Source organism: Oncorhynchus mykiss, chromosome 27, assembly GCF_057628025.1.
Source record: "Oncorhynchus mykiss isolate SJ-2025 chromosome 27, ASM5762802v1, whole genome shotgun sequence".
Taxonomy (NCBI): domain Eukaryota; kingdom Metazoa; phylum Chordata; class Actinopteri; order Salmoniformes; family Salmonidae; genus Oncorhynchus; species Oncorhynchus mykiss.
Window position 1 is genome coordinate 35,998,011 of NC_143048.1, and position 14,590 is coordinate 36,012,600.

The following is a 14,590-nucleotide window of genomic DNA, read 5'->3' on the forward strand; positions in this document are numbered from 1 at the left end:
CACTGGAGGCTTCGTGCCATGGGTCATCACTGGAGGCTTCTCAGCGCAGGCACAGGACTCACCAGGCTGGAGAGACATTCAGGAGGCCCGTGCTAGGCAGAGGCACCGGATACACTGGGCCGTGGAGGAGCACTGGAGGTCTCGAGCGAGGAGCCTGCACAACCCGTCCTGGCTGGATTTTCACCCTGCAGATGCGGGACGCAGGCACAGGACGTACTGGGCTGTACAGACGCACCGGAGACACAGTTCGCAGAGCTGGCGCAGGATATCCCGGGCCGTAGAGGCGACCTGGCTGGATGCCCACTCTAGCCCGGCCGATTCGGGGAGCTGGAAGGTAACGCACCTGGCTGTGCATGCGCACTGGAGACACCGTGCGCTCCACCGCATAACATGGTGCATGACCAGTACGATGCTCCCTCCGGTAAGCACGGGGAGTTGGCTCAGGTCTCCAACCTCAATCTCCCCATGTGCCACCCCCCAAAAAATGTGGGAATGGCCTCCCGGTCTTTAGTGCCAGCCTTGTCCCCATGTAATCCTTGGCCCTTTTACCAGCTGCCTCCGCCATCCTTGCTGCTTCGACCTGCTCCCATGGCAGGCGATCTTTTCCGGCCAGGATCTCCACCCATGTGTAGGATCCTTTGCCGTCCAGGATATCCTCCCATGTCCAGTCCTCCTTACCACACTGCTTGGTCCTTTGGTGGTGGGTAGTTCATCACGCTTTTCGTTGCATGAAGAAGGAGTGGACCAAATCGCAGCGGTGTATGTGTTCATGATTATTTATTAAAACTGAACACTAGAACAAAATAACAAGTGGAACAAAACGAAACAGTTCTGCCTGGTGCAAACACAAAACAGAAAATAACTACCCACAAAACACAGGTGGGAAAAGGCTACCTAAGTATGGTTCCGAATCAGAGACAACGATAGACAGCTGTCTCTGATTGAGAACCATACCTGGCCAAAACAAAGAAATACAAAACATAGAAAAATTAACATAGAATGCCCATCCAAATCACACCCTGACCAAACCAAAATAGAGACTTAAAAAGCTCTAAGGTCAGGGCGTGACAGCGCCAGACCTCGTCGGGTCAGATTTGAATAGCCCTGATATATAGCCATTGATTCTTCAACAATATAACTTATACATGCGTCATGAGTTTAGTTGAACAATCACACCACCAGCACAACTAAAATATAAGCTTGTTTTACTCCAATATTTGTAAACAATTTAAATGTAAGCAAACACTGAATAGCCTTAAAACATGTTATATCATGGATGGTCATTCTTTGCATCCATAGTTCTGTCTATGAATTTGAGAGTGGTTGCATTTCTCCTGGCCTAAGAAACAAAACTAAGGATTCTATTTATACGGTGTTGTCACGGCTGTTTGAGGAAGAGGACCAAGGTGCAGCACGGTAAGCGTACATTTTCTTTATAATGATCAAAACGACGCCGACAAAACAATAAACAATACAAAAACAAACTGTGAAGCTCAAAGGCAAAGTGCCATAAAGAAAGTCAACTTCCCACCATGACAGGTGGGAAAAAAGGCACCTACAGTGCCTTGCGAAAGTATTCGGCCCCCTTGAACTTTGCGACCTTTTGCCACATTTCAGGCTTCAAACATAAAGATATAAAACTGTATTTTTTTGTGAAGAATCAACAACAAGTGGGACACAATCATGAAGTGGAACAACATTTATTGGATATTTAAAACTTTTTTAACAAATCAAAAACTGAAAAATTGGGCGTGCAAAATTATTCAGCCCCTTTACTTTCAGTGCAGCAAACTCTCTCCAGAAGTTCAGTGAGGTTCTCTGAATGATCCAATGTTGACCTAAATGACTAATGATGATAAATACAATCCACCTGTGTGTAATCAAGTCTCCGTATGAATGCACCTGCACTGTGATAGTCTCAGAGGTCCGTTAAAAGCGCAGAGAGCATCATGAAGAACAAGGAACACACCAGGCAGGTCCGAGATACTGTTGTGAAGAAGTTTAAAGCCGGATTTGGATACAAAAAGATTTCCCAAGCTTTAAACATCCCAAGGAGCACTGTGCAAGCGATAATATTGAAATGGAAGGAGTATCAGACCACTGCAAATCTACCAAGACCTGGCCGTCCCTCTAAACTTTCATCTCATACAAGGAGAAGACTGATCAGAGATGCAGCCAAGAGGCCCATGATCACTCTGGATGAACTGCAGAGATCTACAGCTGAGGTGGGAGACTCTGTCCATAGGACAACAATCAGTCATATATTGCACAAATCTGGCCTTTATGGAAGAGTGGCAAGAAGAAAGCCATTTCTTAAAGATATCCATAAAAAGTGTCGTTTAAAGTTTGCCACAAGCCACCTGGGAGACACACCAAACATGTGGAAGAAGGTGCTCTGGTCAGATGAAACCAAAATTGAACTTTTTGGCAACAATGCAAAACGTTATGTTTGGCGTAAAAGCAACACAGCTGAACACACCATCCCCACTGTCAAACATGGTGGTGGCAGCATCATGGTTTGGGCCTGCTTTTCTTCAGCAGGGACAGGGAAGATGGTTAAAATTGATGGGAAGATGGATGGAGCCAAATACAGGACCATTCTGGAAGAAAACCTGATGGAGTCTGCAAAAGACCTGAGACTGGGACGGAGATTTGTCTTCCAACAAGACAATGATCCAAAACATAAAGCAACATCTACAATGGAATGGTTCAAAAATAAACATATCCAGGTGTTAGAATGGCCAAGTCAAAGTTCAGACCTGAATCCAATCGAGAATCTGTGGAAAGAACTGAAAACTGCTGTTCACAAATGCTGTCCATCCAACCTCACTGAGCTCGAGCTGTTTTGCAAGGAGGAATGGGAAAAAATTTCAGTCTCTCGATGTGCAAAACTGATAGAGACATACCCCAAGCGACTTACAGCTGTAATTGCAGCAAAAGGTGGCGCTACAAAGTATTAACTTAAGGGGGCTGAATAATTTTGCACGCCCAATTTTTCAGTTTTTGATTTGTTAAAAAAGTTTGAAATATCCAATAAATGTCGTTCCACTTCATGATTGTGTCCCACTTGTTGTTGATTCTTCACAAAAAAATACAGTTTTATATCTTTATGTTTGAAGCCTGAAATGTGGCAAAAGGTCGCAAAGTTCAAGGGGCCGAATACTTTCGCAAGGCACTGTAGGTATGGTTCCCAATCAGAGACAAAGATAGACAGGTGTCCCTGATTGAGAACCATTCCCGGCCAAAACATAGAGATAGAAATTCATAGAAACACAACACATAGAAATGCCCACCCCAACTCACGCCCTGACCAAACAAAAATAGAGACATAAAAAGGATCTCCAAGGTGAGGGCGTGACAGGTGTCTTGTTATAAGGATTCCAGAATACTCTTTAATGTTGCAGCAGTGCCATAATGTGCCTTAATTACTTTTGTTTTCCCGATCTGGAATACATCACCATCAAAAGTCGACCACATTAGCTGCCGAGAAAACTTTCTTTGGTTATTTTCCCCCCAAGCCGAACCAGCGACGGCTCACAAGGAACTACACTGGGCTTTGTGCAAACTGGAAATGGCATATCCTATTACGGCATTTATTGTTGCTAGGGACTTTAATAAAGGAAATCTGAGGATAATGCTCTTAAAATTCTACCAACACATCTCCTGTGCTACACACGGAGAGAACAAACTTGACCGTTGTTACTCTCCCTTCCGGGACAGCTATAAGGCCCTCCCCACCCTGCTTTCGGCAAATCAGATCATGCCACCATCTTGCTCCTACGCATGGATAGATGGCAGGATTCACAGCAAATAAAATGTGCAAACCACTGTATTTAACCACGGCAAGTTGACAGGGAACATGGACGGAAACAAACAGACTAGATTTGACCTCTGACCTCTGGCCAAGTCTGGCTGGAGGGTTTATGAACATACTCAATCTCCCCCTATCCCAGTCTGTTGTCCACACTTGCTTCAAGACGTCCACCATTGTTCTAGTACCAAAGATAGTGAAACTAAGTGATCTAAACTACTATCGCCTGGTAGAATTCACTTCTGACATCATGAAATGCTTTGAGAGGCTAGTTAAGGATCATATCACCTGCACCTTACCCGACACCCTAGACTCACAACAATGTGCATACCGCCCCAACAGATCCACAGACGTCGCAATGGCCATTCCACTGCACACTGCCCTATCCCACCTGGACAAGAGGAATACCTATGTAATACCTATGTAAGAATGCTGTTCATAGACTACAGCTCAGCCTTCAAAACCATAGTGCCGAAAGTCAGAAAAGCAATAAAATGAATCGCTTACTTTTGATGATCTTCGGATGTTTGCACTCACGAGACTCCCAGTTACACAATACATTTTCCTTTTGTTCCATAAAGATTATTTTTATATCCAAAATACCTCCATTTGTTTGGCGCGTTATGTTCAGAAATCCACAGGCTCGAGCGGTCACGACGGGGCAGACGAAAATTCCAAATAGTATCCGTAAAGTTCGTAGAAACATGTCAAACGTTTTTTATAATCAATCCTCAGGTTGTTTTTAAAATAAATAATCGATAATATTTAAACTGGACTGTAGCTTTTTCAATAGGAGAGAGAGAGAAAATGTCTGCTCCAAGCTGCTCGAGCATGCAAACCTCTGCTGGCACCCAGCCATCCACTGACCCAGCCTGCAATATCAGTTTTCGCCTGCAATATATTGACAGTTTTGGAAATGTTTGAGTGTTTTCTATCCTAATCTGACAATTATATGTATGTTCTAGTTTCTGGGCCTGAGAAATAGGCAGTTTCATTTGGGTACGTTTTTCATCCAAACATCAAAATACTGCCCCCTAGTATCAACAGGTTAACTGACTTGCCAGGTTAAACAAAAATATACTATATTGTAGTCATGGCTAATCCTATATAACTACTGCTGTACACACATGTTCTATTCACATACTGTTCATACTGTCTATACACACCGTTCACGTGAATATATATTTATATTCCGGACTCTGGTCTGGAAGCTGATTTCCTACAATTCTATCCATTTTGTCATGGGTTTTGTACTGTGAAATTAAATCAATTATTCTCAACATAGCTCGTTTTAATCTTTCTACTGCTGTACATAGCATTTTAGTTAGTGTTTATACTGTCGTGTCTTTACTATCATTAACTGAAGACTGATAGTTTTTATCAAAGATTCTCTGTAATTAGGATTACGTGATTAGACTGATTAATCATGTAACCGTAATTACTAGGAAGTCGGGGCACCAAGGAAAAATATTCTGATTACAAAGTTATCATTTCCTAAAATAACTTTTCAGATATTTTGTCTGATCAATTAGTCTTCAAATTAATGAATTATTTACTTTAGCTGACGTTAGTCTCATTCCAGATGTTGTAAATTGTTGGTTATCTGCACAAACCCAGTCTTCACTATGAGTCATCCATACATCAATTGTCTTAAATAATTTATTTATTACTAACTAAGTAATTCACAGAAATGCATAAACAAACAAACAAGGTAAATGTGGTTACATGAAATGATAGGAGAATGTGCCCTAGTGGGCTAAACCGGCATGGCGGCTTGTTAGACAAAAGGGGAAGTGGGGGTCGACTAAGAAGTCACTACGGAGTGATAATTACAACAATTGAAATGCTAATCCTTTTCACATGAACGCTCACTCATTCGGGAACAATTGCAATCAATATACTATATATATATTTACGCTCAGTGTGTCATCTTGATCGCTGGTGAAAAGGTTGTTTCTTTTGTAGAATTGTCCATCTCTCTCCCTCTCTCTCTCTGTCGTGATTATAGTGGCTGGTTCAGAGTGACATTCATTTGTTTCATTATAGAATGGATGTTTTGGCGGTTGTCGTTCTTCGCGTTCAATGATACCGAATTCCTAGCTGCAGACTAGTAATTAATATCAAAGACTTGTTCTTATTCTGTCAGTATCGATAGTCTAAGAGTTTAACCACGTGGTATGGTTAAAAGATTCAGCAATGGCCTACAACCTAGAGAAAAACATGATCTGCAACCTTTAGCCATCTCGTAATTGAGGTAAGCTCGGTCTGCTGATCGAAAACCCGAGTGGGGGTTTTATTCGGAATGGCAGAAAAGGGCTGTCCCAGGATGTCTGACCCTAACTGGGCTCAGGTGCGTCCTCTGATTTAGTTCAAATCCAATTCCCTTTTTGAGTTTTCCTTCATTAAACAGTCCAACATCATATTGTAAAATTGTGTAAACAGTATCATACTCACTCATTCATCTTATACAACAATTAGATGTAATATATATCTGGGGCTATTATAAAAACCACGTTATGGTAATGTGGCCACACAGCCTCCCATGACCTTCCCCAAGTTGTGACAAACGGACCAGTTGGTAGCTGGATTCTTCACCGATCTTTTATACTTTCTCTGGAACATGAAATTTGTTCATACCTCAAGTTCTGTGAGGTGAAAGGATTTCCTTTGTCCTCTATGAAAATCTACTATCTCTATACTGTGTGTCCATGATGAGATCCTCAGGAATTTATGAAGTCTCTCTGACCACAGCAACCTAGTTGAAGGAGGAAAAAGGGAGGCAGGGAGAGGGGGATGGGGCTTGCTATACCCAAAGAGGCCAACGTCAGGACAATACCAATGTGTACGCGACCAATAAACTTTTATTTGATGGTATTTAACACTCCCAGTAGTTATTAGCCCCCTGTTTTTAATTCCTTGGGGGGAGTAAATGAAAGTACACGTCATGAAGCAGGGTGAGACACAGAACTGGGCTCAGATTCTACCTCATGTCTATTTTATGTAGTGTAAAAAGACAAAAACCTCAAAGGAAAGTGTAATATGTCAAAGGTAGTCTAAAGTTATGGTAAAACCACTATTTTAGACAACAAGCTATGAGACATTCAGCAGACAAAGTTAAATTAAAGGCAAAGATGTCATCGCCATCTTGATGGTCTCCCATAGCAGCTAGCCAGATTTACAAACCAGATTAACATATTAAGAGGGCCAAATACCTATCTTTTTTTGTTGATAAGTTTAATGAAATAAAAACGTGTGTCTTTGAATACTTTGTGTTTTGTGTAGACATTTTGCATCATTACATAATGATTTAAGTAAATAAACGACAAAGAACAAGAGAAAACACTCATAAACCCTGTGGGGATCATTTACTTAGGGAGTAAGGTCAGGTGTATAATTATGTCACATGGGTATCAACAGTTATTATAAATTGGACACTGCAAGTGTCCATGTCAGACATCAGATTTGGTAAGCCCTGATTTACTTCCATGCAGATCTGGAGTTACATTGCATGTCTTAATCGCTCATGTTATGCATCTTCTTGATGTGTTTTCTGAATATATTTTGAATCTGAATGTGATGGAATATGTTCTCTAATCTTTAGATGACAACATTGGATATGTTTAGTCCATTATACAAGACTCCATTGAAAGGCTTACTGTGAGGTGCAGCTTTTGTATTGACATGCCCCACTATGGGGCGAAAATAGATTGTTCTCTGTGCGATTGCTGAATAACAGTCATTCATTATTTTTTTTATTATTCATTAAATGTCTTTATATCTTGAAATGAATATGTAGTGGGACATATAATGTGATCAATAATTTGGTATCATGTGTAATATCAATAAGATAATGTGATGTTAAAACATACCGGTGCGTTAGGAGAGATATGTACATTAACCTATATGATACATATTGCACTGATGTCCTGATACTTTCCCATGTAAAACGTTTAGTCTCAACAAGAGAAATGTATGAAGTTGTATGAATTGGTACAACCAATTGTTTTACTTAGTTTTTACCTAGTATTGTTAACCCAACTTGATTTTTTGAGCTGTGTTTTAAAAATGCAAGGCAACAGAGTAATTTAAGCTAACTAAAATCAAATTGAGATGACAAAACTTAACTTCTAGGTTTTCAGCTAACATATTCATTTGGATTTAAACAAAGTATTCAATAATTATTCTAATCTGTTACTTTCACAGGTTGCTGTCTCTACTAGACCATCATCATGTCAGTGAGGAATCACAGCTTTGTGACAGAGTTTGTCATCGTTGGTTTCCCTGGACTTCAGCCAGAGTTCTACGGTCTTGCCTCAGCTGTATTATTGATTGTTTATTGTTGCACTTTAATAGGAAATTTTGCTGTTCTTATCTTGTTTGCAACTCCTAACATTCTCCAGAAACCGATGTATATTATCATTTTGAATCTGGTCGTGTCAGACGTGCTATTCAGCACCACCACTTTACCAAAGATTATTGCCAGGTATTGGTTTCAGGCAGGGGCAATTTCTTTCATTGGTTGTTTTTTGCAAATGTACTTAGTTCACTATTTTGGATCCGTAACTAGCTTTCTCCTATTGATAATGGCTTTAGACAGATATGTAGCAATATGTTTCCCACTCAGATACCCAATGATTATCAAAAACTCCACTATTCATATACTCAATGCTACTGCATGGATTGTTGCAAAAGCCTGCCCATTGATGTTGGTAATTAGGGCCTATCCTCTTCCTTACTGTGACTCAAACACAATCTCGCAGTGCTTCTGTGATCATATTTCTATAACAAAGCTTGCATGCACTGATAGGGCCCCTTATAGTTTTCCTGCTTTTGTTACAGCAATGGTGGTATTACTGGGACCGCTAGTCTTTATTATATTCTCATATTGCTCTATTATTGTGGCAGTTCTTCAGATTGCGAGCCCCCAAGGCCGCCTCAAAACCCTTTCTACCTGCAGTGGTCAGCTGATCATCATTGCCCTGTATTATCTCCCCAGGTGTTTTATTTATCTGTCCAGTAATATCGGCATTAGATTCAGCACTGATTTACATATTGTTATTATCATGTCGTATAGCCTGCTCCCTCCTATGATCAATCCACTGATATACTGTTTCAAGACAAAAGATATGAAACAGACCTTGATGAAAAAATTCAAGAAGTCAACTGCTCCATAAAAAGAGAATGTCTTTGCTGTTCTGTTATTATGTTTAGAAATACTTGTCCCTACAAGAATACCAACTGAGTACCATATCCTAAATTGACATCCAAAATGGACATGTAAAGGGAAAGGAAAAGGGGGATACCTAGTCAGTTGCACAACTGAATGCCTTCAATTGAAATGTGTCTTCTGCATTTAACCCAACCCCTCTGAATCAGAGAGGTGCGGAGGGCTGCCTATATAAGGCCCTGCCTCTGTGTAGCAGTAGATAACTTCCTTGTTAGATTGGCACAGATATAGCATTTAGTGTTTATTGTTGGACAAAGATTATTATGTATTTAGTTATTTCAAATATAGTTGTTTCTGATATTGTCTTTAGTACAACCACATTACTCAAGATTATTGCCAGTTATAGCCAATGATTACATTTGTTTTGAATCAGTTTCTTTTATTCATTTCAGAAGTTCCTACAACAATATGAACTGATTACCAAATCTTACCTTGAAATTGAAAACTTACATTCAGTACCTTTAGAAAGTCTACACACCCCTTTACGTTTCCCACACTTTGTTGTGTTACAACCAGGGGGGGGGGGGGGTCACCGGCCTACACCATACCCCATAATGTCAAAGTGGACTTATGTTTTTTGAAATATGTACAATAAAAGCTGTAATGTCTTGAGTCAATAAGTATTCAAACCCTTTGTTATGTCAAGGCTAAAACAAGTTCAGGAGTGAACATGTGCTTAACGAGTCACTTAATAAGTCACATGGATTCACTCTGTGTGCAATAATAGTGTTGAGCATGATTTTTGATTGACTACCTCATCTCTGTACCCCACACATACAATTATCTGTAAGGTCCCTCTGTCAACACACAGATTCAACCCGAAAGTGCAGGGAGGTTTTCCAATGTGTTGCAAAGAAGTGCACCTATTGGTAGATGGGTAAAGAAAAGCTGACATTAAATATCCATTTGAGCATGGTGAAGTTATTAACTACACTTTGGATGGTTTATCAATACACCCAGTCACTACAAAGATACAGGCAACCTTCATAACTCAGTTGCCGGAGAGGAAGGAAATCGCTCAGGGATTTCACCATGAGGCCAATGGTGACTAAAACAGTTACAGGGTTTAGTGGTTGTGATAGGAGAAAACTGAGGATCGATCAACAGCATTGTAGTTACTCAACAATACTAGCCTAATTGACAGAGTGAAAAGAAGGAGGCATGTACATAATACAAATATTCCAAAACATGCATCCTGTTTGAAACAAGGCACTAAAGTAATACTGCAAAAAATGTGGCAAAGCAAATAACCTTTTGTCCTGAATACAAAGTGTTATGTTTGGGGCAAATCCACTAAGTACTACTCTCCCTATTTTCAAGCATAATGGTGGCTGCATCATGTTTTGGGCATGCTTGTTATCGTTAAGGACTGGAGAGTTTTTCAGGATAAAATAAATGTAATGGAACTAAGCACAGGCAAAATCCTAGAGGATAACTTGGTTCAGAATGCTTTCCACCAGACACTGGGAGATGAATTCACCATTCAGCAGGACAATAACCTAAAATACCAAGCTAAATTTACACTGGAGTTGCTTACCAAGAAAACAGAGAATGTTCCTGAATGGCCGAGTTACAGTTTTGGCTTAAAATTGATTGAGAATCTATGGCAAGACCTGAAAATGTTTGTCTCGCACTTGCTAGGTTTCCAATTGGTGAAAGAGTTGCATGTGAATACTCTTAAATCCGCATGAAAACGATCTGCACATTTTCCCACCAGAGATGTTTCTATGGCATAGTGCACATGAAAACGATCTGCACATTTTCCCACCAGAGATGTTTCTATGGCATAGTGCACATGAAAACGATCTGCACATTTTCCCACCAGAGATGTTTCAATGGCATAGTGCACATGAAAACGATCTGCACATTTTCCCACCAGAGATGTTTCTATGGCATAGTGCACATGAAAACGATCTGCACATTTTCCCACCAGAGATGTTTCTATGGCATAGTGCACATGAAAACGATCTGCACATTTTCCCACCAGAGATGTTTCTATGGCATAGTGCACATGAAAACGATCTGCACATTTTCCCACCAGAGATGTTTCTATGGCATAGTGCACATGAAAACGATATGCACATTTTCCCACCAGAGATGTTTCTATGACATAGTGCACATGAAAACGATCTGCACATTTTCCCACCAGAGATGTTTCTATGGCATAGTGCACATGAAAACGATCTGCACATTTTCCCACCAGAGATGTTTCTATGGCATAGTGCACATGAAAACGATCTGCACATTTTCCCACCAGAGATGTTTCTATGGCATAGTGCACATGAAAACGATCTGCACATTTTCCCACCAGAGATGTTTCTATGGCATAGTGCACATGAAAACGATCTGCACATTTTCCCACCAGAGATGTTTCTATGGCATAGTGCACATGAAAACGATCTGCACATTTTCCCACCAGAGATGTTTCTATGGCATAGTGCACATGAAAACGATCTGCACATTTTCCCACCAGAGATGTTTCTATGGCATAGTGCACATGAAAACGATCTGCACATTTTCCCACCAGAGATGTTTCTATGGCATAGTGCACATGAAAACGATCTGCACATTTTCCCACCAGAGATGTTTCTATGGCATAGTGCACATGAAAACGATCTGCACATTTTCCCACCAGAGATGTTTCTATGACATAGTGCACATGAAAACGATCTGCACATTTTCCCACCAGAGATGTTTCTATGACATAGTGCACATGAAAACGATCTGCACATTTTCCCACCAGAGATGTTTCTATGGCATAGTGCACATGAAAACGATCTGCACATTTTCCCACCAGAGATGTTTCTATGGCATAGTGCACATGAAAACGATCTGCACATTTTCCCACCAGAGATGTTTCTATGGCATAGTGCACATACAATACCCTTTGAGGTTAAATTCCCATCTACCAATCAAATAAATACAAGTTAAATGGGTTTCCATGGCATTTTCAACTCTTCAGATGATTTTGTTATATAGTGAGTGTGCTATACCAATCTGTGCACTTTTGGCTAGAGTGCACATACAGCCTACATGATGAGATTATTATTATGGACAAAAGAGCAAGATCATTTTTACTTGTCAAATGCCAGCTAAGCATCAATTATCATGTCACCAGAATAAGACCCTCAATATTTTTGGGAAAGGAGAATCAAGCTCCTCATCTTGCACTTTCACCTCCTTGTGAAGTTCATCATCATTTATTTAATCTGTAGCCTAATTGTCACGTTCGTCATAACGAGGAGACCAAGGCACAGCGTGATAAGAATACATACTTTTAATAAAGAAAGAACACAAAATAAACAACACAAAATGAGCCGCTATATAAACCAAGTGCTGACAGGCAACTACACACAGACAATAACCCACAAACCAAAATGGAAAATGACAACCTAATTAGGATCCCCAATCAGAGACAACGATAAACAGCTGCCTCTGATTGGGAACCAATTCAGGCCACCATAGACCTACATATACCTAGACATACAAACCCCTATAGATATACAAAAACCCTAGACAGGACAAAAACACCATGACAATACAAAAAATAAACCAACCACCCTTGTCACACCCTGACCTAACCAAAATATTAAAGAAAACAAAGATAACTAAGGTCAGGGTGACACTAATAAACTGCATGCTTTCCCGACTAGTCGCAGTGTGAGGTCCACACAACAAGTCATCATGTGACTCCAAGTTTACTTCGATATGATGGTTATTATAACAATATTTACGCATAAAAGCGTTTCCACAGACATTTCTCGCATAATTCATTTTACTGACTCAAAAGAATCTGACAAAAAATCCCACCCGTCTAGAGTACTTTGTTTTGTTGCATTTTGGAAAGTTTACCGAAAATTATTCCAGGCCTGTCATGTGTCAATATATTACTTATCTGACATGTACTTTACTTGCATAAGAATTTTGGATGGAAACATGGTTGAAGAATGAAGAATTTTGGATGGAAACATGGTTGAAGAATGAAGAATTTTGAATAGAACAATGGGCAAATGTTGCACAATCCAGGTGTGGAAAGCTCTTAGAGGTTTACCCAGAAGACTCACAGCTGTATTATCTGCCAAAGGTGCTTCTACAAAGTATTGACTCAGAGGTGTGAATAATAATGTAAATTAGATATATTTCTTTATTCCATTTTCAATATATATATATTTTTAAAAAGCTTTGTCATTATGGGGTGTTGTGTGTAGATGGCTGAGAAAAAAAAACTAAAATCAATTTTTAATTCAGGATGTAACACAAATAAATGTGGAATAAATCAAGTGGTATGAATCATTTCTGAAGGAACTGGACAGGGCCCTGATTCTGTGTAACCTGCTCACTTGGGAATACATGTAGTTATATTGAAACCGATACAGCATCTACAGTTTATTGTTGTAGAAAGAGTACTGTGTTAACTCAATAGGTAGTTTTTCCCCTTGTTGCTTTGCCCTCTACAGAACTTGTCAATGTTATCATAAATGATTCGGTCACTAAATAGATCAATTGTAAGCATACAGATCATTGGTATACGTCAAGTTAGGATTCGACACTACAGTACATGAACAATACTAGGTTTGATTTGGTATGACAAAAACCTGATAAAAATACTTCTGCTGCTGTAGGTTGTAATGATGGATCATTTAATGTTCATTTCTTCCAGTGTGTTGGTTCTAAGAGAACTCCACATCACCATTGTCTGAGGGAAATCACAGCTTTGTGAGAGAGTTTGTCATCGTTGGTTTCCCAGGACTTCAGCCAGAGTTCCACGGTCTTCCCTCTGCTGCATTATTCCTTGTTGATTGTTGAACTTTAATAGGAAATGTTCAAATCAAATCAAATTGTATTAGTCACATGTGCCGAATACAACAGTTGAAATGCTTACTTACGAGCCCCTAACCAACAATGCAGTTTCAAAAAATGCAGATAAGAATAAGACATAAAAGTAACAAGTAATTAAAGAGCAGCAGTGAAATAACAATAGCGAGACTATATACAGGGGGGTACCGATACAGAGTCAATGTGCAGGGGCACCAGTTAGTTAAGGTAGTATGTACTGGTGGTAGAGTTATTCAAGTGACTATGCATAGATGACAACAGTGAGTGGCAGTGGTGTAAAGGGAGGGGTGGGGGGGCATGGCAAATAGTCTGGGTAGCCATTTGACTAGATGTTCAGGAGTCTTATGGCTTGGAAGTAGAAGCTGTTTAGAAGAATCTTGGACCTAGACTTGGCACTCCGGTACAGTTTGCCGTGCTGTAGCAGAGAGAACAGTCTATGACTAGGGTAACAATTTTTAGGGCCTTCCTCTGACACCTCCAGGTATAGAGAAGCTTGGCAGGAAGCTTGGCCCAAGTGATGTACTGGGCCGTTCTCACTACCCTCTGTAGTGCCTTGCGGTCGGAGGCCGAGCAGTTGCCATACCAGGCAATGATGCAACCAGTCAGGGTGTTCTCGATGGTGCAGCTGTAGAATCTGTAGGATATGAGGACCCATGCCAAATATTTTCAGTCTCCTGAGGGGGAAAATGTTTAGTCGTGCCATCTTCACGACTGTC

The 14,590-nt window shown here is 40.3% G+C and overlaps 1 protein-coding gene across 1 annotated transcript; it reads left to right on the plus strand.

The window, feature by feature from the left end:
- The first annotated feature begins 8,017 nt into the window (after window positions 1–8,017).
- rtor1 (odorant receptor-like) lies at window positions 8,018–9,005 on the plus strand. Its single transcript, NM_001124239.2, is given in 1 exon segment — window positions 8,018–9,005. A coding segment is annotated over 1 exon segment (945 nt). The 5' UTR covers window positions 8,018–8,040; the 3' UTR covers window positions 8,986–9,005.
- Window positions 9,006–14,590: the final 5,585 nt, after the last annotated feature.